This window comes from Bos taurus, chromosome 11 (genome assembly GCF_002263795.3).
Source record: "Bos taurus isolate L1 Dominette 01449 registration number 42190680 breed Hereford chromosome 11, ARS-UCD2.0, whole genome shotgun sequence".
In the NCBI taxonomy this organism is placed as follows: Eukaryota; Metazoa; Chordata; class Mammalia; order Artiodactyla; family Bovidae; genus Bos; species Bos taurus.
The window spans coordinates 6,184,583-6,210,180 of record NC_037338.1 but is presented as its reverse complement, the minus strand read 5'-3'; the positions used below and the strand labels follow the sequence as shown (position 1 = coordinate 6,210,180).

At 44.0% G+C, this 25,598-nt stretch overlaps 1 protein-coding gene across 1 annotated transcript in view; it reads left to right on the top strand.

The window, feature by feature from the left end:
* Nucleotides 1–1,652: 1,652 nt before the first annotated feature.
* RNF149 (ring finger protein 149) overlaps nucleotides 1,653–25,598 on the top strand; it is a 38,236-nt gene continuing 14,290 nt past the window's right edge. The window contains 7 exon segments of the mRNA XM_059891656.1: nucleotides 1,653–2,089; nucleotides 2,091–2,241; nucleotides 13,475–13,725; nucleotides 14,533–14,601; nucleotides 18,363–18,445; nucleotides 20,747–20,843; nucleotides 24,009–24,207. Coding sequence (XP_059747639.1) covers nucleotides 1,802–2,089; nucleotides 2,091–2,241; nucleotides 13,475–13,725; nucleotides 14,533–14,601; nucleotides 18,363–18,445; nucleotides 20,747–20,843; nucleotides 24,009–24,207 — 1,138 coding nt within the window. The 5' untranslated portion in view covers nucleotides 1,653–1,801.

The window sequence follows — 25,598 nt, the reverse complement described above, 5'->3', positions numbered from 1 at the left end:
GGGTTGCCATTTCCTTCTCCAATGCGTGAAAGTGAAAAGGGAAAGTGAAGTCGCTCAGTCCTGTCCGACTCTTAGCGACCCCATGGACTGCAGCCTACCTAGCAACATGGAACTTTGGAGCACTCAAGTTTTGCTTTTAGGAACCAGGAAAGGTTTCACAGAAGAAATAGCTTTTGAGGAGTTCCCTGGTGGTCCAGTGGCTAAGAGGCCGTGCTCCCAATGCAAGGACCTGGGTTCTGATCCCTGATCAGGGAGTTAAACTTTGAAGATGAAGTTGGTGTTTTCCAGGACAAGAGCCAGGAGCAGGAGGACTTCAGGAAGAAGGAAATGAAGTGGCAAGACATAGCATGCAACAATAAACACCTTTTCTGGGAATTACGAGTATTTTTTTGCTTGTAGAGCTTATGGTGGGGGTCCTACACTGCCATGACCACCATACCTTATCTCCTTTATTTTAGGCTTGGAACAAGGGGAAGGCCTCAAGTCTTTTGTTTTTTAATATTTATTTTTATTTATTTATTCATTTGGCTGCTCCCGGTCTTACTTACGGCATGCAAGATCTAATTCCCATACCAGGGATTGAACCTGGGCCCCCTACATTGCAAGCACAAAGTCTTAGCCCCTGGACCACCAAGGAAGTCCCCTTTCAGGCTTTTAAGGCTAGTTTCCTAGTGGTTAAGGGAAAGGAGATCCAACTTCAAGGAAAACTTGTGTTGTGGGCTGAATTTTGGAGCAGAGTTTTAAAATGCAGTCCAAGAAAGCCTTTCAACAGAGGACACAGAAGAGTATGTCAAGCCTAACACCATGCTTTGTGTGACAGCAACCTACTTCCTGCAATTATAGATTCTTGTGCAAAGAAGGAAGATGAGTCAGAGATCAGTGTACTAAACTTATCGTGTAACAGTAAGGCTTCCTTTCCAGGGCAATTTCATATGGACTATCACCCAGTTTTTATTTCCTAAAAGTAATTTTCTCTTTTTATTTACTGCTGTACCACTTAAGTGCTCATCTAAACAAGTAGTCAGATGCACTAACTTCAAAACTACACACTATACATGAAATACCGAAATCAATTAGCCTTAGAAATTCGGCAACAAAAGTGATCTGGAAAATTTGTGCAGCTTTGGAGTTTTTAAGCTGTTTTTCAGTGTTTTAGACAAGCAAGGCCTTTGGCACGTGCCTTACACAGTAAATTCTTCATAAACATCCGCTCAGTGATTTTACACAATTACGCTCCCACGCTTCTCGGCCGGCTCGCGAAGTTCCCCGTTTCTCGCGGCGGGGTGCGGGTTGGGGGGGGGTCACTTCCCCAGGTTTCTGGGCACTGGAGCTCCTGTTGCATAAGCTCGGCCCCTGGCCACTGGGGCCCGGCGTGGCGCAAGCCGTGGAGTGATATGCCCACACCCGCTCCTCGAGATCCGCTGGGCGGTAGGTAAAGCGAGACGCTCTAGGACACTCGTGAATCCTGGGCCCGCGATTCTGGCGCCAAGGTCTGCGCAGGGAGGGGGAGGGGCCAGAGCAGGCCACGCCCCCACGACAACAACACGCCCTCCGCCGCCGCTCCGTCAGGTGCGCGTGCGCCGCCGCCCCGCCCACCAGCCCCGCCCCCTGCCGCCGGCTCCTCCAGGTGCGCGTGCGCCGCGGCGCCGCTTGCAGACGGGACTGGCTCTTCCCCGGCTGGGCAGCGGGACTCCGCTTCTCCGCTCTCTTCGGCGGCCTCGTCTGCGCGCGCCCTCCGGCCCCTGCCGGGAGTCGCCCGGCTCCCGGCCGGTCCCTTTGTGGTCAGCCCGGCGGCGCGTCCATGGCGTGGCGGCGGCGGCCCGAGGCCCGCGGCGCGCTGGCGCTGCTGGCGCTGGCCCTGTGCGCTCCCGGGGCCCGGGGCCGGGCTCACGAGTGGTTCTCGGCTGTGGTGAGCACCGAGTATGTGGACCCGCAGACCAACCGGAGCGTGAGGAGCGTCTCGGAGAGCGGCCGCTTCGGCGACAGCTCGCCCAAGGAGGGCGCGCGGGGCCTGGTGGGCGTCCCGCGCGCGGAGGACCGCGACCCCGAGGGTTGCGAGGCCGGCACTCGCTTCCTCGTGCCCGGCGGCCAGGGGCGCCGCGCCCTGGGTCGCGCTGGTGGCGCGCGGGGGCTGCACCTTCAAGGAGAAGGTGTTGGCGGCGGCACGGAGGAACGCCTCGGCGGTGGTCCTGTACAACGAGGAGCGCCACGGCAACCTCACCGCGCCCATGTCCCACGCGGGTAAGCCGCCAGCGCGCGGGGACGGGCGGGCGCGGCGGCCGTGCGCTGGGGTCCCAGCAGGCCGCGAGGTCCTCTGCCGGGACCCCGAGGGGCGGCGGTGATGGGCTCCGGACGTCGGGACCAGCGAGGGTAGCGCCAGCTTGGCTCGATGTGACCCCGGGTTCTCTAAGGAGGGAGGCGAGTCTCCGGACAGAATTACATCTCCCCGTTGAGGTGAAAGGTGCCCTGTGCAGGAAGGAGGGCGGTGGGGAGAACGGAAGACTAAAACTCGCATGAGGAGGATTCTGGTTCTCACCGGCGGAAAGTCTGTCTAATCAGGAGTCCCTTGCCATTCAGTGTTTCCCAAAGCCAGATGCGGCTGGAGTGGAAGCTCGTTTCCAGGGCTTTGCAGGGCCTGGCAGTCCCTTCACCATGTAAGGCGGTGGCTCGGTGACACTGGTTTCTTCACTTTAATAATGTACGTCAGTATTCTAAACTTTAAAGTGAGACAGTCTGGATTTAACTGAGTCCTAAAACCCGGCCTTAAGTTGAGTATGTTTTCTCACTTGCTAAATAGAAGGTTGTAATACTGGCTCCATTGTCAGATTCCTTGAGTGGAGTTTAGATGAAAAATTTTTAAGTGATCATGCAGGAAAAGATTTTGTTCTTAGCTAGGCAACCCTTCCCACAGGCCGTTTTCTGAGTCAACAGGTTACATCTTCAAGCACTTAAGAGAGTTTGAAAGGTTTATTTTGCAAGGGTTCTCATTCTCAGAAAAGGCTTCCTGGGTGGTAAAGAATCCTCCTGCAATGCAGGAGACTCAGGTTCAATCCCTAGGTCAGGAAGATCCCCGGAGGAGGGAGCGGGCAAACCACTCCAGTATTCTTGTCTGCAGAATCCCATGGACAAGCCTGGTGGACTACAACCCATAAGGTCACAAAGAGTCGGACACGACTGAAGCAACTTAGCACACAGGCATGCATCATTCTCAGAACTGAAATTCCAAGTACCCTTCGACTGATATAGAGTCTGACGGCCTTCTAAGATCAGACTCTTTCTGAACTTCCTGGGATCAAAATCTTTAAAGTTTCTGCTGCTGCAAGTCAGACATCCTTTTTACCCATGTGCTTTTTGACTTTTGTTCGGTTTTGGCTTCTTGAATGCAAGTTCAGAATACCTGTAAAATGAGAACAGAAGGGTGACTTTGGACTTGGCCTGTTTTAGCAGAGTGATGGAATGGAAGTCAGTTCAGAGGTGGGGAAGTGAGACTGTTATAATGATGCTTTCAAGAGGGTTGATGGCGAGGGCTGGGGAGGTGCTGAGAAATGGGTAGAAGCTGGGGAAAGGTGGGATGAACGGCATAGTGAGTGAGGCACCTTGAAGTTGGGTGGTGGAGAAGAGGTAACTGAAAGAGTCAGGGAAAGATGGCGGCTATGTCCAGGATTCTTGGGGAGGTTGACTTCTGATAGAAGAGAGGGGAATTCCTCAATTGCAACAGAGAGGAAGTGGGTTTGGGGAGGAAATGGGAGCAGATGTCCACGCGGTGGCATTGGGCAAGGCAGCACCTTTGGTGCAGTTACTCCAGTTGTTGTTGTACCCAAGTCCCTGTTTCTGCAAAACTCTTATGAGAAGTGCTGTCAGAGTTCACACAGCATTCCAGACGCATCCTGTGGACAGGGTTCTGTCAGAGAAGCGAGGGCAGTGTGCTAGGATTGTCCGATGCTGGGTCCTTGCCTTCACTTCTGAGTCTGCAGCTTCCTGTGGGCTTTCTCTTTTCCATGGCAGTTCTTTTCCATCCACAATTTTCTAAATGTGTTTATTACATTTTTTGGTAATGACACTAACATCCTTCCAGGCTAATCACGCTTTTCTAACCGTGGTTCAGCAATCTTGCTTGCTTATCTTATGGACATGTAATTTATCCAGGCTCAGAAAGCCCCTCACTGATGCTCATTTTAAATCTTCGTGCAAGCTTCTGTTACCAACCTCGGTGTCCATTTCAGTCTGTTTCAGTGTAAGATTAATTCTGTTTGAGGAAAGAGACAAAAGTAACAGTATTAGCAGTTTTTTGTAAAAAAAGTGTGAAAGTTCCCAGTGCAGAGTCAGTTCTCTGTCTAGAGCCCTTTGAGGTAGGTGCTTTAACCCCATTTTACGGATAAGGAGACTGAAAGAATTGAAATGACTGGCCCCCAGGAACAAGGCAATCTATGGCCAGATCATTATTGCAGGGGCCTGTCTTGGCCTGTATCCACAGGATTCCAGTTGTGACAGCCAAAAATGTCTCCAGATATTGCCAAATGTCCAGGGGCAGAGAGGATGACAGTAACATCCCGGATTTGAACTGCTGACTTAAAAAGAGACGAATTTGGTAACAGTGGGTTACACAGAGGAAAAGCTGAAATCCACTTAGTCTGTTGACTAGTCCAAGCAGAAATATAAGGGCCTGCGCTGTGTTGGTGACTAGAAATGGAAAAGAAGGTCCCTTCCATTCTGAAAACTCGGTCCCGCCAGGGACAAGGGTACAACTGTGTCATGTCTTCTTGAGAATGGATTGGAATTAAGAATGGAGTAAATGGAATTAAGTCAGAAGAGGAGCTGGCTTTGAAGACTTGAATTTTAAAGGTTACATAGAACCTTGACAGCAGCTCAGACTTTAGTTTTTCCTGTTTTGTCAGAATGTGGCTGGAGCCGGTAAAAACCACTGATGCGTGGTTCTCAGTGTTCCTGTGGATACTGGGGGTCTGTGTACATGGGTCAGGTGGCTGCTACTGAACTCCAGTTGTGATGATCTCCTCCCAGGTCTCAGAGTTTCAGCAGTTTTTTCCTGGCTGTGCCGGTTCTTCACTGCTGCTGGGCTTTCCTCTAGTTGTGTCACACGGGGACTACTTTCTAGTTGCAGGTTTCTCATTGTGGTGGCTTCTGTTGTTGCGGGGGCTTCCCAAGTGACGCTGGTGGTAAAGAACCTACCTGCCAAAGCAGGAGATATAAGAGACTGGGGTTTGGTCCCTCGGTTGGGAAGATCCCCTGGAGGACGAAATGGCAACCCACTGCAGTATTCTTGCCTGGAGAATCCCATAGACAGAGGAACCTGACGGGCTACAGTCCATGGGGTCACTAAGAGTTGGACACGACTGAAGCGACTTCCCATGCACACATACTCTTGCATGGGCTTTAGGGTGTAGACTTAAATAGTTGCTGCTCCTGGGCTCAGCCTCTAGAGCACAGGCTCAGTGGTTGTGGGGCAAGGGCTTAAATGAGTTGCTTCTTGGCACATGGGATCTTCGTAGATCAGGGATTGAACCCATGTCTCCTGCATTGTCAGGCCGATTCTTTACCACTGAGCTACCAGGGAAGCCCGTCAGCAGTTTTTCTTAAACCTTGTTGCTTGACTGCTAAAATCCAGTACAAGATGTTGTGGACTTAAGTCAGTATTTTACTGTGGCTCCAAAATAAGTTGTGATTTTAAGATAATATTCTATCAGGACTGTAACAGCCCTAACTGTAAGGACGGTTATTGTAATGCCCAAGGTTGGTTCTCTTTCCTTTGACAGATGAATAGAGAGTGGCCAGTCTGGGCCACGTATGGCACCTGCTTGTGGGTAGAAATGCCTGAGACACGTATCAGCCTATGAGGAGTTCATGGCTTAGTGGAGTGATAAACAGACCTTTCCAGGCCATGTGGTTGGGCCCTCAACAGAGTTATATGCCCACGTGCTTAGAAAGCATAAAGGAGGGGCATTCAGTGTAGGTCTTGCAAAGGTGATTAGAGGCTATTTTGACCAAGAAGAGTAAAAATTGATATAAGTCAAGCCGTTGAAACGAAAGCCTTTAGAGAGGATTGGCCTTGATGTGGTGACTGCTAGTTAATTACAGGCCGATCCTCCAGCTGACGTCTTGAGTGGCTGTTTAGACTGGCACTTTCCTTGTGTCAGCAGTTTACTGAGGCCAGGTGTTGGCAGGGCTGAAAGGTGTGTTTGGGGAAGGGGCCACTGTGGGGGTGGCGGGAGATGACACATGATAAGAAGTCCCTTAGCTTAAGAGAGATGTACGCTCTGTGTTTGCAGAGCGTGGGAAATGGTGTTTTATGAGTGAGTGGTGCTCAGTGATCTTGAATGCTTTGCTCTCACAAATGAGCTAAACATTTAGATTTGAGTTTAGCTTGTATTTTGGTGCCCTAGGAAGAGATGGTGCCCTACAGCCTCATAGCCGGTGGGATTAACTCAGACTGTTTCCCAGAGAGCAGGCAGACAGGGTTGTGAAGGACAGCTTAAGTTGAAGGTTTCTGGGTGAATGTGGTATGGGGGCTGTGTGAGAAGCTGTAGGACCTTTTGGGCGACAAGAATGGCCAAGACTGAAGGCCTGAGATGAAGTATTGCATTTAGCAAAACTGCAGATTGTTGAGTGCTATACTCGACAAATACAGAATATTCTTGAGCAAGCCAGATTTCTCCAAAACAAAATGTGAAATTCTGAGACGAGAGTTGCATGTGTTTTTGAGTCCTCATTACTCATCCCAGCCAACCATAAAGACATTTGTGTTTTGCATGATAGCTCACGTTCTGGAGACGTTTCCATTCCATTCATATTCCATGTACTATTTCCCCTGCAAAGGGAGTCTCATATTCTCCTCACCTTGGGTCAGTTCAAGGATAATACCAGAAGAGAAACCAGTTTTTCAGGCCGACTCATTCATACAGAAACCATTCTATTGGGTCATCGCGTATGATGCTGGAGCTACAAAAACTAATAACAATAGTCGTTGTGTAGTGAGGAGGAGGGACTCACCAAGACATTATATGTGTGTGTGCATGCTAAGTTGCTTCAGTCGTATCTGACTCTTTGTGACCCTGTGGACTGTAGCCTGACAGGCTCCTCTGTCCATGGGGTGCTCCAGGCAAGAAGACTGGAGTGGGTTGCTGTGGCCTCCTTCTGGGGATCTTCCTGACCCAGGGATTGAACACACATCTCTTATGTCTCCTGCATTGGCAGACAGGTTCTTTACCACTAGCACCACCTGGGAAGCCCAAGACACTCTATAGCAGGTGAATAAAAACAAGTGTACGTAAGAGGCATTGCTGTATCGTGTACACAGAGGTGTGGGGATGCTGGACACCAAGGCTGAACCTGTGCTGAATTGTAATTTTTCCATGTTGGGTGCAGGACAGAGAGACTGTGGATGTTATTGGAAAAAAAGAAAACTTAAAAGGTCATGGGATTCTCATGCTGGATCTTTTAAGTGCATTTTTTTTTTAAATTTCTTACTTTTAATAGTTTTATAGTCATATTTACATACATTTACAAATTGTTAAGTTTACCGTTACGAAAGCATACTAGTTTTTATGTTTAGGCATGTTAAAGTAAAATTATAATAGTAACCTCTCACCATTGGGTATCTTTGATGTATTTTTCCTTCCAAAGGAAGCTATTTATTTTTATGTTTGTAAACTTTTTATTTTGTATCGGGGTATACAAATACCTTTAACAATGTTGTGATGGTTTCAAGTGAACAGCAAAGGAATAAAATACATTTCTTGCTGCCTGCATCAGTTTTCTAGATCAGAAATCTAATCCGCCACTTTAAATATTTTAGTAGTTCCCGTCTCCTTCAAGAGAATGTTGAAATCTACTTTAAATAGTTTCCTAGGGAGGAGAAGTGGTACACTAGACTCATAGGACCCTGCAGAATTCTGAAGCTGTAGACCAAGACAGGTTTGGTTTTTTTTTTTAACATATTTTGTTTGTTTTTAACAGGGTGGTAAGAGGAACTATTATTTTTCAAGAAGGTTTATGGTCATGTACTCTATGCAAGACCTTGAGTTACATCTAAGTTAGAAATACAACAAACGGCCTTCCAGGAGTTAGTGACTGGTGGTGGTTTGCGGGGAGGGGTGGGCATTGCACATAACGACCTTTTTTGGTGATTGGTAGCAACGCGAGGCTTGGGAAGGAAAACATTCAAAGGGTTTTTTCTTCCCCTGTCCCAAGACTTTGAGCATCTTTGCCTTCTGTGAGGAAATTCAGCTCTTTGGTTTGGAAATCAGCTGTGACTTGCTCTCTCAGGCCGCCAGGGCTCTAAGACTGGCCCAGGGAGGCAGTGATAGGCCAGGGCAGAGCCAGACCGGGGCCTGTGCTAGGCACCCCTGGGGGCCATGCACCCAGCGACCCTGAGCTCTGCTGCCCTGCCTCCATTCATCCCCCAACACGTCCCAGAAAAGCCAGTCATGGGATGGAAGTCTTCATTCTGAGTTTCATGATTTAAAGTAGTTCCCGAAGGGACTTCCCTGATGGTCCAGTTGCTAAGACTCATCACTTCCAATGCAGGGGGCCCGGGTTCAATCCCTGGTCAGGAAACTAGATCCCACATGCTGCAGCGAAGACTCGGTGCAGCCAAATGAATAAATGTTAAGTAAATATTTTAAAAATAGAGTAGTTCACAGAGGCAGTCTTGCTGTTATAATAGTTCAATGGCTAAATCATGTCCAACTCTTGGCCAGCCCATGGACTGCAACATGCCAAGCTTCTCTGTCCTCCACTATCTCCCAGAGTTTTCACAAATTCATGTCTGTTGAGTTGGTGATGCCATCCAACCATCTCATTCTCTATCACCCTCTTGTGCTCCTGCCCTCAATCTTTCCCAGCATCAGGGTCTTTTTCCAATGAGTGGGCTCTTCGCATTAGGTGGCCAGAGTATTGGAGCGTTAGCTTCAGCATCAGTCCTTCCAGTGAATATTTAGCATTGATTTCCTTTAGGTTTGACTGGTTTGATCTCCTTGCTGTCCAAGGGACTCTCTGTACTTAGAATGTAGCAAATTTTAGCCCTCAGCCCAGGCACAGTATTATTACTTTTTAATGATTTCTTGTAACTTAGTGAATTAAGAATTTTTTAGGGGAAAAACTTGAGATTGATACTGGAGATGTTTTCTTTCCAGGTATGTTTCTGATAACCAGAGCGTTTCTGCAGCCCCTCCCTTGAAGTTTCAGGTGTTCTCAGCTCATCCGCCATCTCTCACTCATTTAGGCAACAGATATTTATTAAACACTTACTATGTGCCAAGCTGCATGAGGCACTGGAGGTAGTGAGATAAACTGGATACCTTTATGTATATTGAGTCACTAAGCAAACCAGACCAGTCACCAATGCAAATATGCTTTTATGATGGTACACCGCCTAGAAAACCTCCCTTCTTTTTGCTTGATAAACTCTTCCTGTCCATCAAAATGCACTCCCTGCCCAGGGGAAAGTTCCTTCCCATCCCAGAAAATATGATCACCTCGTTTCTGCAGCTTTTCCTTATTCCATATTATCATTCAATAATCAACAGTCCAAATAGAAAAATTGTCATTCCCATTGTACAGCTGAAGAAACAGTCTCAGAGGACCCAGGCATGAATTGTCAGGAGCAGGCTGGAGCCCAGTCTGGTGGTCCCGAAGCCTGTGTTCCCTCCCCCTCCCCGACCCCGCACTCACTGGGGGAAGGCGGAGGCGCGAGGAGGAGCCGGGCCTTCAGGCCCTGGAACTGGCTCTTCCAGGTGCTGCGTCACGTTGAGCAATTCTCTTGAAGATGTCTCAGCCCTGGTCTGTAAAATGATCACTCGTCTCTTTCTGCCTCGAGTGATGGCACAAACGTGAAAAGGCTTGAGAGCTGGTTTCTGCATTAACAACCAAAGATTGTTCTATGAGTACAGAAATTGTACCTGTAACCATAGCATAGAAACGTTTTGTTTTCTGTATAAACATGGAGACAGGTCCGTGGGGTTCACTGTACTGTCCTTTCTACTTTAGTATGTGCTTGACATTTTCCATTAAAGGAAGCTTTTTTAATTTATCAAAAGGGTCTTCAGCTTACAAGGCACCCTGTAATCATACATGGTGTAGTTCTCCTAATTGCTTCTGTATTTGTCTTTCTCAGCTACTAGCTGTTTATTTCCCTGAAGGCAGGAAATGCCTTGCTCCTTATTGAGCCTCCCCAGGGATGACGTAGATCATTGTGCGAGCACTCAGGCAGCCATGGCACTTGCCAAGTGACACTTTTAGGGCTGGGTCACAGCATCGGCTTCGAGACGGGAGCCACCTTAGAAGGTTGCTCTTCTGAGGTTTCAGTAACTAAATCCCCACGGCCGAGGGCCACAGCGGATTTGCTACGAATTAAATTTCTCCCCACAATAAAATAGTGTTAGAATGTGGTTTCAGTGTAATGCTGGAGAACAGTCTTTAAATGTATTTTTTAGGTTAGTTTTCGAATGGATAATACGTACACAGGGTAGAGAGTTTTACTATATCCAGCGCTCTCCCCCGCCACCTCCACCAGGGTAGTTGGTGCCCTGTGTTTGTGTGACCTTCAGGGCTGTTTGTATTGATATGACCACATAGACCTCTTGTCCACACAATTTTTTTTGCATGATGCTTTTTTTTTCCTCCTCTGTCTTGACTGCCATCAGTATTAATAGAGCTGCTGCCTCAGTCTATACACATACTATAACTTATATAATGGTTTTCTTGTTGATGAACATTTAAATTGTGATAGCAAAAACTTAGAAAAGGGACTTCCCTGGTGGTCTAGTGGTTAAGAGTTCACCTTCCAATGCAGGGGGATAGGGAGTTCCAGAAAAACGTCTGTTTCTGCTTCATTGACTACACTAAAGCCTTTGACTGTGTAGATCACAACAAACTAGAAAATTCTGAAAGATAAGGGAGTACCAGACCACCATACCTGTCTCCTGAGAAACATGTATGCAGGTCAGGAAGCAACAGTTAGAACCAGACACGGAAGAATGGACTGGTAAAAGAATACATCAAGGCTGTATTTTGTCACTCTGCTTACTTAACTTGTATGCAGAGTACATCATGCAAAATGTTAGGCCAGATGAATCACAAGCTGGATTTAGGATTGCCAGAAGAAATATCAATAACCTCAGGTATGCAGATGATACTCTAATGGCAGAAAGAGAAGACAAACCAAAGAGCCTCTTGATGAAGGTCAAAAAGGAGAGAGAAAAATTGGCTTAAAACTCAACATTCAAAAAACTAATATCATGGGATCTGGTCCCATCACTTTGTGGCACATAGAAGGGGATAAAGTGGAAACAATGGCAGATTTTCTTTTCTTGGGCTCCAAAATCACCGCAGATGGTAACTACAGCGGTGAAATTAAAAGACATCTGCTCCTTGAAAGGAAAGCTGTGATAAACCTAGACAGAGTATTAAAAAGCAGAGACATCACTTTGCCGGCAAAGGTTTGTTTAGGCAAAGCTATGGTTTTTTTCAGTGGTCATGTATGATGTGAGAGTTGGACTGTCAAGAACACTGAGTGCCAAAGAATTGATGCTTTTGAATTGTGCTGGAAAAGACCCTTGAGAGTCCTTTGGACTGCAAAGAGGTCAAACCAATCAATCCTAAAAGAAGTCAACCCAGAATATTCACTGGGAGGACTGATGCTGAAGCTGCAAAACTTCGGCCACCTGATGCGAAGAGCCAACTCACTGGAAAAGACCCTGATGCTGGGAAAGATTGAAGGCAAGAAGAGAAGGGGGCAACAAAGGATAAGATGGTTAGATGGCATCACTGACTCAATGGACATGAGTTTGAGCAAATTCCTCGAGATGGTGATGGACAGGGAGGCCTGGCATGCTGCAGTCCATGGGGTTGCAGAGTCAGATATGACTTAACAACTGAAAAACAAAAACATTGAATTGTACACTTGTTTAAAAGAGTGAATTTTATAGCATGGGAATTATATCTCACTAAAATTGCCTTTTCAAAAACAAAACCCATTTGTGTTTTCTGCAAGCTCACTTCATTTTCTTTGTCTTTCTGTTGCTCTTTTTCTTAAAGGAAATTAGTTTTTATCTTTGTTATGTTAGATGTATTTTCCCCTTGCTGGCCATTTGCTCTTTTGATCTTGAGTCCTTGATTTTGCTTTCTTTTAGTCAGAACAGACAATTTTTGTTTTTATATAATTGGTTAGTTGCTACAATCTGTTTTTTAAAAGAAGTTCTGAAGGGACTTTTCACACTTGGAAAGGTTTTTCTTCAATATTATTTATTTTTTAATGTCCATGTTTCTTCTGGCTTTTCTTAGTTTTTTTCTTTTTTATATATTTACATCTTGGATTTTTTTAGAATTCAGTTTTGGCTTTAAGTTGTGAAGAAAGGATTCATTGTTTTTATCCTTAGATGGTACTCAGTTGCACCTGTACTATTTTTTTTTTTTAAACCATAGTCCATTTTACCCCTTTGATTTGGAATCCACTTCTGTCATTTACTGAATTCTTTTATGTTTTGGGGTCTAATTTCTGGGCTGTCATATGCTACTACCACACTGTTTTAATTATTTTGACTATAAAGGCTAGTTCAAGTTTTCTTGTTTATAAAGGTTTCCTAATCTTGATTATTTTTCCCCTAAGTGAACATTAGAAGCAGAATTTTTAGGGTTTTTTAAATCCCATTGATAATTCTAAAGATTAACTTACAGATGAAAAATGAAAGTGTAAGTTGCTCAGTCATATCCAACTCTTTGTGACCCTCATCGACTGTAACCCGCCAGGCTCCCGTGTCCCTGGGATTTCCCAGGCAAGAATACTAGAGTGGGTTGTCATTCCTTCTCTGGGGGATATTCCCAACCCAGGGATCGAACCTGGGTCTCCCATGTTGCAGGTAGATTTTTTACCATCTGAGCCGCCAGGGAAGCCCAATTTATAGATAGATTCATGTAAAACTGGACTTTATATCCCTTCTTTTTTATTTCTCTTACTTTTTTTTCCTGCTCATGCATTCAGAACCACATGAAATAATATTGAACAGAGTAGGAATTCTCAGATTACTTCCCTGAGTTAATGGGCACGTTCAGGCGTTTGTATTAATATTTATAAGTGAAATCGGTATTTGTGTTTTGTTTTTTTTTTACCATGTTTGGTTTAATTATGCTAGAAATAACTTTAAGACTTCTTTTTTTTTTTTTTATAAAATCTCCTGTGGACCACTTATATATGTTGCTCTTTAAAGATTTGAGAGTAGAATTCTCTTGTGAAACTGAATGGAGAAAGTGGCGGGGGGGGGGGCTCTTGCTTTCGAGGGGGTAGTTCTTCGTGATTTATTCTGCTTCTTATATAATCAGTCTGTGTTCTCCTTGGTCACCCATGTTGGTAACTGGGGTTTATGTCCATTTTATCACAGTTTTCAGTCACATGTGCGTGGAACCATACTTTCTCCATATCTTATTTTGTGTTCTCTTGTTGATTGCTTTGTTCTTTACTAAGGAACAGGAAACATAGTGGTCATTATGGTTAGCTACCCAAAAGGGAGAGAAATTGTGGAACTTGTGCAGAAGGACATTCCGGTCACCGTTACCATCGGGGTGGGCACCCGGCACGTCCAGGAGTTCATCAGCGCTCAGTCCGTGGTCTTTGTGGCCATTGCCTTCATCACCATGATGATTATCTCGTTGGCCTGGCTAATATTTTACTATATACAGCGCTTCCTATACACCGGCTCACAGTTCGGAAGTCAGGTAACTGTCTGTCTTTAACTTTGCTTTTTAAAACATCATTTGTAAATGTTTCCTGTGTATTTTTTTGGAAACTATTAGACAACACCCTTAATTTCATTATTTATAATATTTAAGTCATCGATATATGGGAGTTTTTTTAAATACGTTTTAAATTAGAATATATTCAACTTTATGTGCTGTAGGAAGTCAGGTCACCTCTCAGTCCTGCAAAGATCCTCTCTCCTTTCCAGACATAAAGGGATGACAAAAAGGCATGAAGTTGGGGGGGACATGGTTGTGTTTTGGAAGAGAACTGGGCCTGCCTCAGTGGAGCTGCATTCAGAGCCATTTATCTGCGGGGGTGCTGCCTCGGTCGCAGCAGAGCAGGGCCCTGTGGGCCCCACACTCACCTGTTGTCTTGAGAACCACCCTTCCTGGCTGCTCAGGCAGCAGATGGTCATTGCTGGGTCACCTTCTGCCTCTGACCAGGGAGCCTCTGTCCTTTTAGGGGCCTTCACAGATGAGTGTATGGAGCCCCGTCCTCGGCTGACTACTTTCTTACCAATAATCAAACGTAAGATTGGTTTCTTCTTCAGGCATGGAATTGAAAATAAGTATTCTTGATCAAACAGCTCCTAGGTTACACATGACTATTCTGTACCTTAGGACTTAAATGGTAGTTTTTTGTTGTTGTTTTTTAAGTTATTTCATTGTGGTCACCAAAGTTTTGCTTTTTATGACTTTTTTACCATAGCTTGCTTACACTATATGAATTTTTAAAATAGTGACTTAAACATTTCAATAATAATAATATTTTTCTTCCCTAAGAGCCATAGAAAAGAAACAAAGAAAGTTATTGGGCAGCTTCCTGTTCATACTGTAAAGCATGGAGAAAAGGTAATATTTTCATGATTGTTTTTTGCTTGTTTATAATATAAATCTGGGGACTTCCCTAAGACTTTGCCTTCCAATGCAGAGGGTGCAGGTTAGATCCCCTTGGTTGGGTAGCTAAGATCTCACATACTTCTCAGCCAGAAAAGCAAAACATAGAACAGAGCAAATTGTAACAAATTCAATAAAGACTTTAAAAATGGTCTACTTTTTTTAAAAAACCTTAAAATATATATATATATATGTATATATATAAAATACCAATCCATTTGTATGTCTCAGCTAATAGTTTTGATCATGGAGTTTTGGCTAGTTTGTTAATTTTGACATATGTGTTTATTTTAAAGAAAAATTGACTGAAACACTCCAGTGTATGTGAAGAGCCTTCTATACCTGTGCTGCCCAGGAAGGTACCCCTAGCCACATACAGCTGTCTGAATTTAAATGAACTAAATTAAACTGAAAACTCAGCGCCTCAGTCACCCTGGCTGCATGTCAGATGTTCAGGTGGCCATACTGGTTACTTGCTGCCAGACTGGATGGTGCAGTCAGTCAGACACAGGTGACTCTGAAGGAACATAGTTTATGTTCCTCTCTCTACCAGACACTGAGGCTTAAATCCACCTCTGTTAAATCTTATACTCTGTACATTCTCTCTAATTCCCTTAATTACAGGGAGAAAAGACGGATTTACGGAGAAGAGGAGAAAAGATGTTGAGTCCTAATCACTGGACCACTAGGGAAGTCTCTAAAAGGCCAAACTCATAGCAGAGTTCAGAAGCATTTTTGCAATAAATCCTAAGTTTCAGAACCTCATGTTCTTAGAGGGTAGGTTCCTTACAAGGAAAACAGTTGCTAATGCAGGAATAGTTATCCTTTTAATGGTCCGTTTTCAGTGCTGTGAAACGTTGAGGTGACATAGCTATGGGCGGGTTCCATCGTTTGGGTTTTCTTTTCCTCCATGAGTTGTTGAGACCTGGTCCACGCCGACACTGCAGCCTCCGATCCCCAAGTGCCCTTGGGTTCACATCTCCTCCTGTGACCTACTTAAAGGATTAAAGCTTCAGGATAGCACTCATTACATTTATAGACCTTTGATTTTAAAGCTTTGGGATCAGATATTGACGGTTCCTGTGGAATATTTACCATTAGGATATCCAGGAATCATTGTTGGCTGCATTCTTTCCCGGATGCCTTACATTGTAGTAACAGTGAACTTGCAGGCTTGGTGCAGAGTCCAGGTTTCTTTCCATGTGGCTGTATTTAAAAGGAAAAGTGAAAAAAAAAAATCGCATCTCATGGGTAGATTAACATATGATTTACAAATTACGAGGGTCCCTGGCGGAGTGGGGGGAGGCAGAGAGAGAGTGTGTGTGTGTGTGTGCGCGCGCGTGTGCTCGTGGGGTGCGTGCATGCCTGCTCAGTCATGTCCTACTCTTTGCAACCCTGTGGACTGTAGCCCACCAGGCATCTCTGTCCATGGAATTTCCTAGGCAAGAATACTGCAGTGGGTTACCATTTCCTTTTCCAGGGGATCTTCCCAATCCAGGGATCTAACCTAAGTCTCCTGCATTGGCAGGCAGATTCTGTACCAGCTGAGCCATCAGGGAAGCACCCCCTTGGGGAGAGAGTCCCCAGCAAGTATCTTGAGACAGGCTGTGCGTTCTGCTAGAAGTTGTATGATAAGCATACTTTTATGTTCCTCTTAAAATGTGTGTTCTACTCTCTGGCAGGAAATCTGTCCTTAAGTATGAGAAGACATAGATTCATATGTGTAATTTGCTGTATAAAGTCTTTGAGAACATAAGTCAATTGATATTACCTTCTTCCTGTACAGAACAATTTTGAAAATATGCTTCTATAGACTATTGTCAGAAATAATAGTTAAAAAAAAAAGAAACCTCCATAAATGATCCATGAGGTATCTAACTGGATTTTCTGGCAATCTTACATGTTTAATTTGTGCACATAAAGACTGTGTTTTTTCTTAAATCTGCATCTTGTTGAGTTCTGGAAACTGGTTATTTCCTAGTTTTTCTTATGGACTCAATCACAGTAATGTATAAGCTTGCAGACCATTAGGGAAGTAAAAATGATTTCATCGTTCTTTCTTGGCATGTGAAAAAACATGATAATGTCTAGTTGAAACATCTAATTTTAAGTTCAGTGACAAAGTTAATTTTAGTGCAGTCTTTGATAGCAGTATCCACATATAAAATCAGTTTTTACTGCTTGCTTGTTAACAAGTGACCCATGTGCTTAAAGATACTTTAAAATAATTACATGATGACTCTGAAGCTGTGTTCCATAAAATTAACTTGCTAAAGCTACAGACACTGGTAACTGAGTCCCTATCCCAGAGTCCTGGAGGAGAGAAACTCATTGGCCAAATTTGGGTCAGGTGACCAGGTCGGCCATGCTTATTACTTTGGTTGATGGGCTGAAGCCAGGTGGACAGATCTCGGTGGTACCCAGGGAAGTGGGATGAGCTGACACCCCCAGAAAGGTCATGACCCACAGATTCTCAGAAGCTGAAATTGTGTCACAAGACTGCTTCCCCAGAGATTTTTGTTTCTTTTTACTTTGTTAACTTGCTGTAGGAAAAAGTAACTCGAGCTTCCCAGTGGTAAAGAATCCACCTGCCAATGCAGGAGATGTGAGTTTGATCCCTTGCCTGGGAAATCCCATGGACAGACAAGCCTGGTGGGCTAGAGTCCATGGGGTTGCAAAGTTGGACATGACGTAGTGACTTTAAAAAAAAAAGGTAACTTATTTTAATTTGTGGTTCTTTTATCACTAGTGAAGTGAATATTTTCAGATACTTGGTCTTAAAGTATCTCCTTTGTATTTTCTCATCTGTGGGTTATAACTTTGCATGTTCTCATCTACAAGTTATAACTTTGTTCTTTAGCATATTCTAATGAAACCTCTTTTGTATTATATTTCCAATGATTCCAGAAAACGTATATCTTATTAGATATTCATTCTCTTTATAAATTTTATATTTGAAAAATATAAAAAAAATATATAAAAAATATAAAATATAAAAAAAATATAAAAAAGCATGCATTTGCATTTCTACAGCCCTTAAAAATATGGTCACTTAAAAAAATGAACAGCCTCTTATTTAGAGAGAGAAGGAAACGGCAACCCACTCTAGGACTCTTGCCTGGAAAATTGCACGGATGAAAGAGCCTGGTAGGCTACAGTCCATGGGGTCGCAAAGAGTCAGACACGACTGAGCGACTTCACTTTTCTTCCTTTCTTATTTAAACATTATTCGTGTCTGATTAGGTAGACAATGAAATTTTTTCCTTTTCAGACAAATTCTTTTAAAAATAAAATCTCTTGATAGTGGTAAAGATAAATACCAAGTAGAAATTATCTGTATATAATTTCAGGATGTACCAATACAGACTAGAATTCATCATTGTTTTAGTTGAGTTGTGGTGAGTTTTGTTTTTGTTTAGATTTTGTTGTTTAGTGAGTTTTACCAGGAGTATATTATTTACTAGTGTTAGTTGCTTGGTCCTGTCCAGCCCTGCAACACCACGGACTGTAGCCCGCCAGGCTCCTCTGTCCATGGGATTTCCCAGGCAAGAATACTGGAGTGGATTGCCATTTCCTCCTCCAGGGGATCTTCCTGACCCAGGGCTTGAACCCAAGTCTCCTGCATTGGCAGGAGGATTCTTTACAGTCTGAGCCACCACGGAAGCACATACTATTTGCTAAGAATACAGCAAATTCTTTGCTCTTCTTTTTTGCAGGGGATTGATGTCGATGCTGAAAGTTGTGCAGTGTGTATTGAAAATTTTAAAGGAAGGGACGTTATCAGAATTTTGCCATGCAAGTACGTTCTCTTACTTTCTGAGATGTTAAAAAATCACAGGTTTCAGGTTTCTGACCAAAGAGTTAACATGTCTTTCAGGATATGAAGATCTTACTATCAGGTGACATCTTGTGATCATCTCACCTCTTAGAAAAGCAGCTCAAAGTCTTCAAGGTCCTCTTGTACTGTTTTACTTTAAGACTGTTTTGCTTGAAGACTTTAGGTGACCATTAAGACCCACTGTCTCCTTTTGTTGCAGATTGGCTTTTAATCTTGTAGTCAAGGAGGCTTCAGTACAGTCCTGGGGGTCTATACTGTACATTTATCAATGGAGAGAGTCTGCCATGTTGGGAGAAAGGAAACTGAAGCTGGCCAGGTGAAGGCCCTGGGGGAGAGGCCAGGGACAGTCAGCAGGCCTGGCTCAGGCTCTGCTGTTATTAACATTTTTTTTTTTTTAGCTTTTAAATATTTTAATTCTTATGTTTTAAACTAGTGAACATTTTCCCAGTCATTTATTAGAAATGTTATCCTTAAAGACATTTCCTGGTTATGTATCTTTATCTGTTATTTTTCTATGGAGATGCCTTTTTTCTTAGATTAGGCTCTGCTGTTATTTGCACCCTGAGTTTGGATTCTTTTTGGGGTTGTGTGAAATAAATATTCCTCCTTTATTTAACTAGGTTTTTTTTTTTTTTTTTTAGCAACAGAAATTTGTTTCCTTTTTAATCATGAGATGCTTTGATAACTTTTCTTTAAAAATTGCTTTGTCAGCAGAAAGGTGTACAGAGACTATGTTTTAAAGCTGGTCATTTTAAATTCTGCTTTGCACCGATTAGAACCAGGTCACAAGTTAGTATTTAATTGTGCCTCACTTCATGTTTGCGAGTGTTCAGAGTATATACCAGTACTTTATAGGAGATAAAGTTCTCAGGAGTTTTGTGGAGGACATCAAGTAACGAGGATCAGAATAAGAAAATTAATTTCCCCGCATCAAGATAGTGAACTTAAGTCTGCAGGAGTTCATGTGGGTTGGTGTGCCGGGTACTTAGTGAAGTGGGGTCGGTGTCAGTTGACGGGGTCCTGTAGAACCTGATGAAAACAGAAAAGAATTATTATTCTAGGTTGGTTGGAGGCAAGTCCTTCTGACTTGAACGCCACACAGTGAGCAGCCAGGTTTCCTTCTACAGAAGATGGAGATGCTCCTGACGCCCGAGCTGGGACTTGCACTCGGGTCATAAACAGCTGAGTGTCTCCTGAATGTGCATGTATCCTGGTCGCCTTAGTGGGGTTTTCATTTCCTGCCCCCAGCCCACCCCAGTTTTCTCCTGTGATTTATTTCAACTGATTTCCCAATGGAACCAACATATTTATTTTTCTCAAAACTATTCCTCTGGGTCAGTTTCAGTTTAAGGCTGAATAGGTCACAAGACAAGCTGGGTTGGACCACCTTACGTCCTTACCTGCTGTTGTTTTTAACTGTCCTGGCAGGTTTCCCTTTGAAGAAAAGGTCTTTAGACAGTGACGACAGTAATAATAATGAAAAATTGCTGAGGATTTATAGTGCCCACTACCTTAGTAGCCACGTGGCATGTGGGCTCCTCAGAACAGCCTTTGGGGTAGGTGCAGAGGGGCCTCAGGCTCTAGTTCACAGTCATAGCATCTGATCACACAGCTGGCCTCTGAGCCTGACCGGTGTGGTTCTCATCTCCACACCTGCTTACCTGAAGCACAGATAAACTGCAGACTCATCACCCGAGAGGGGAAGTGAGCCAGCGAAGACCTCAGTAAAAGAAAATTCATATGTGATTTCTTTTTTGGATTCCGAAACTAATGTGTTCATTCTAGAGAAATGTAGATGCTACAAAAATACATTAAGACAAAAAATAAGTGTTTTTTTAACTTGCAACCCAAAGATAACTTTAATATTTTAATTGATATTTTGTTGTGTTTCTACTGGAGTCACTTTATAGAAGATACTGTCATTTTTTTATTAGTTTGTCACTGTTAAGTTTACTCTTCAGTTTCTTAGGTCACATTCATTCCCGAAAGGCTAACAGAGGCACATAAAAATACATTCCAGCATGATACAGAAATAAACCATGCTGTTTTCATTCAGTGAAGGGGGAATTTCCCTCTCAATGCCAAATTCCATTTACTTTGGAAAGTAGAACAGATAACCTCCCAGGGTAAGTGGATACACTGGAATTTTGATATGATGACATTTAACTTGTAAACAAGAAGATGAGTTGGTAGGATGTGTTATTTCCTTTATAAGGTATAAGCAATTATTTTAAGACATTAACACGTACTTAATTTTTTTAGGCATATTTTTCATAGAATATGCATTGACCCATGGCTTTTGGATCACCGCACGTGTCCAATGTGTAAACTTGATGTCATCAAAGCCCTGGGATATTGGGTTTGTTACGTTTTTGTTTATATTCAATCTCTGCTCCCCTCACCCCACTGCCCCCCATTCTCCCTGAGTGATTTGCTTCTGTTCCTGACCAGAGAGGCAGGAGGAGTGAACCAGATGCTCCTTCTAGGATTCTTCTGGTTCCTGAAGAAATTTTCCTCTATATCAAAAGTAAATTCTTAAGACAGTCCCCAAAAATCAATGAACTTATAGGCTTATCGAATAATACACTAGGTGTATGCTTAAAGTTCATACTTAGAGTGGTATTTTTGCTATATGTTGTAACACTCTGCAGGGTCTTGTAGATGCTGGTCAGTGTCGTAGAAATAATTATTGTAAAACATCTGACCTGCAAGGAGCCAGGTGCACATTTGACATACAAGGAAGCGAAAGCTAGCACGTCTGGACACGAGCTCTCCCGATACTTGGGTTTCAGAGTCAGATAGCGCAGGGGAAATTCCTCCTGCAGCGAATGTGCTCCATCACTTTGCCGTACTGAGCTGGTCACAGGGCTGCGCTCAGAGAACAGAGCCGGGAGGGCGGAGTGAAAGAGAGCAGGTTATTGCAGCTGTGCACTGAATGACTTACGCACGTCAAAATATTGACTCCTGGCCCCTCTGAGAGGGGAGCGCTGTTCTAGTAACCACCTTTAGAAACCAGAAGCACGAGCTTAGGGAGAAGTCGCTCACCTAAAGTCACAGGTGATGTGATGGGTTATCAGCTTTCAGGTGTAAGTTTGCTTAATTCCAGGGTCCAAGCTCTTAACTAGCCTCCAACCCAAAAGAGGGAAAACAGGTTTTCCTAGATTGTTACACTTTTAGAGTCTAGATATAATCTATTACTGTCCCAAGAGATCTTTGAGAGAAGTAATTTAAATATCAGATAATATTTTTCTTGTTGCTAAACATAAGATGTTTTTGCAACATTTACTAAAGAGATTTTTTTTTATGATAATGAATTTATGTGACTGTATCAGCCCTCAAGGCTGCAGGCCCCCTTCAAAATACTTTTCGTTTTCCAATTCAGTATATCTTTAAAAGAGAGCTAAGGGACCACGCACTGTCTTAATAACCAGTGTGATTTTCGGTGAATTACAGTGTTTAAGTGTGAGTTGCAGAGGCCTCACTGTGGATGCACAGAGAGGGAGGCAGAACTGTGTTACTGGGCCCTTACCCACCTGGATGTCTAGAAAGCGTGTCTTTGCTCTAGAATCTCTAATGTTCATTGATTGGTAGGTTTTGATAACTGGCGGCTCTCCTCAGCTTGGCGGGTGTTCTGGGCTTTCTTAGTGACCGTGGCACGTTCCTCTCTCACCCAGCCCTCCTGGGACCATGTCTTAAACAGTGGAAGCCAGGGATTAAACAGGCAGTTTCCTGGCAGTTTTCCTCCTGCTTTTCCTTCTGTAGATTCACTCTGAAACGCCTTTTGAGTTGCTGTCTTCATTAGTTGGTAACTTTAGACCTGCTTTTCATTTCTAAACATTTGTGGAAAAGGCATTCCATTGACCTTAGCATTGAGACTGTTTTTGGAAATGTATCTACGTATATTTCACGTGTTAAAAATCAAGACTGAGTTTACATCAGGTTATCTTGCTTTCAGAACGTTAGTTTCAGGAGGCTAGAATATGTGTTCCCAGAAAGCTTGTTTCCTGTTTTGAAGAAACTTACAGTAATTTGAAATCACACTTAAGAAATTAACTTGTCTTGCCTTTATTTATTTATTTTTTAAATTCTTTGACAGATCTGTCTTTTTCTTTAGACCCGTTGAGCCTCCTGCATTGAGTTGTAGAGAGTTTTACACTCTCCTCTCGTGTGGTAACTAGTTCTAATTTCCACAGGGAGAAAGTGACCACAGTGAGAGCAGCCATTGGCCCTCACAGACTCCAGGGTGGCGCCTGACTTTGCAGCCGTGGCCGCTTTGACATGCCTCTTGTCCCTGTCGTGTTTGCTCTGGGGCCGGCCGTTATCAGAGGTGTGCAGTGCTGGGTCTGGACGTGGCTCTGGAGAGACAGAGCTGTACAAGACTCTACGCTTCTGCTCACTGGCTCCTAGGAGTTCCGCCATCTGGGCTGGCGGGGGGGCAGGCGTTCACCCCACCCCGCTGGCCAAGGAGGCCTGTTTGGAGAGTGTGGGACACAGACAGGGGAGGCCTTGACCCTGCCAGCAGCAATGGGAGCGTTCAGGGAGGGCTTTCTGGAGGGACATTTGAGCTGCATGTTAATGGATCTGAATATCACAAGTCAATGGCGAGTGACCACGTGGGGTCTGAGACAGGCAGCTAGTTCAGCCTGGCAGGTATTCAGACAGGTACCTGGAAAAACAGATCAGGGTGGGCTGAGTGGGAGCGCGGGTGCGACGGCAGCCCAGCAGGACTTGTTGGTTGGTGTGGCAGGCGTCTTCTCTGGGGGTGCCTGTGGGAAGGCAGTGAGCCACGCGGTGTCCAGGGGTGGGGAGAAGGTTCTAGAACACAGGCGGAGCCGGCAGCAGGAACAGCAGTGCCTTTGGCCCTGAGGACCCCAGAAGTGGAGCCGGCAGCTAGGCTGTGCGGTGTTCAGTCTCAGCCCAGGTTCACAGGAACACCCACCCGCCCCCAGTCGGCCTTTTACCAGCAGATTCGTCCATCACAACTTTGGCGTTACTCAAAAAAGTTTCTGGATGGCCCCCAGGTTTTGAGACTCAATGCAGGGGTGCTTGTAGGGCCTCCTGTACCCACTTTCCTGATCTCATGGGGAAGTGGAGGCACACTGGGAGCAGACAGACACCCTGTGCAGAATAATTGGTGCTCTCTGAGTGAAGGGGGGCAGTCTGCACCCCTGATGATCAGGAGCCTGCTTGTCCTGAGCCCTGGCCGCTGGCAGCAGTTAGGGCGGTCTTTCAAGCTCAGGGCCCTGGTCTCAGTGCTCAGCAGCCAGCCAGGCTGCTCAGGAAGTAGTTTAAAAGGTGGCATCGCTTGTGTCAAGGGGAAAAATGGTTTTTTGGAGGAAAAGCATTTAGGCCATGAAAAGCTACTTAGAAGTAACTCACTTTCTGGTGATGCTAAGAAGACACTACTGATGTGCTTTTTGCAATATTGGTGTTTAGATAGTTTGTTTGAATTATGAGCAGATGATGATAGATAAGCTTGGTGCTGTTATTGAGAAAAGGTGTTTTCTTTGCTCTAACTCTCAAGGGCGAGCTTGAGGACGTGCAGGAGGTGACTGCCCCAGAATCTCCCCCTGGGGGTGTCTCGGCTGCAGATCTGAGTCTCACGGTACCGGACGGTGAGAGAAGTGACGCCGGCAGCTCCGAGTCGCCCTCCACCAGTGACCCCGTGCCACCCTGTGGTGCCAGCTTTAAAGAGGATGCAGGTGAAAACACAGCCTTGCTGGGTGAGTCACTGGCCGGTTAGCAAACACAGTGGTGTTACCAGTGCTTAAATGAAAGTGAAAAAGCACATAAGGTGCAGAAAAATATAAAGGAAAAATGGAAACCACAGTCTTAGCCCTACAGACACAATACTGTTTCAACATTTCGATAAATATATCTCAGATTTTTTCTGTGTGTGAGGAGGAGGAGAATATAATTTATGTGTGGTAACCCGTTTCTTCCTCTTAGTGTACGAAACTCTGTATCTGTAGACAGGACATGTGATTTTGTGCAGCTGTGGACTAGTGCATTCTGGGTTCAGTATAGTTTCTGTAAACCACATCCTGCTGGTGGACTTTTATCATCAGTAACACTGAGATAACTTCAGTGTGTATGTTTACCACCTGTCTGTCTGTGTCCTCCTCATAGGTAAAATAGAAAGAATTGCATTTTTAAAGTTACGGATGCAGCTACCTTCTTTTCATATTTGTTGGTCATTTATATTTCTTTTCTGAGTTGCCCATTTCATCCTTAATTTATTTTTCTATAGAAAAATTAACTTTTTCATATTGGTTCTAAGAGCTCTTTGGTCTTTGCTTTGTTTTTTATCTTGTCCAGCCTTCTTATACTTTGCATGATTCTGCCTTTGATAGAATGCTAACTTAGGAAAGTCTTTCTCGGGGTTATTAACTTATATTTTACTAACAGTTGTGGTTTTGTATTTTATGCTTATTAAATCTTTAATGCACATAGCTTCAGAAAAGATTTAACTGAACTATTTTTCCCAAATATTTAACCACTTGTCAGTTGTTTAGTGATCATTACTTGTGAATAATATGTTGTGATATTCACAAGGTAAGGCAAATTCCCTCATCTTTATTCTTCTTATTTTAAAAAATTTCTGAGCTGTTTTGCATTTTTTAAGATTAATCTTAAAATCAATTTACCATGTATAAGAAAATCCCATGAAAATTTTTATTATAGTTGAATTAATTTATAGATTAACTGAGAAGAATTGATGCTTCTAATTTTGAATTTGCCAACCTGGAAAAAGAAGCATGTTTTTCCAAATTGGTAATATTCAAACTGAATTGGTTTGTCTTTTTTTTGTACATTTTTAGAATCTGGGAGGCAAAGATAGAAACGTGAGAACTGAAGTTTTAAAGCAGAACCAGAGGAAGAAAGAATGCATTGTGTAAGAAAAAGGGAGGATGAATTTCAGAGATTTAGGAAGTGGAAAGCTTGATCGTGTAGGAGTTCTCCTAGCCGGGTCTCCTGCTGGGAATAAACCGCCCTGTTCTCAGCAGTTCCACTGCAGTGAGCCCAGATGCATTTCATTGTAATTTTTGCTGTTTCCTTCAGTCTCCAGAAGGGAAACGAAATTTATTTTCTCTACTACTTGACTACCCTTGAG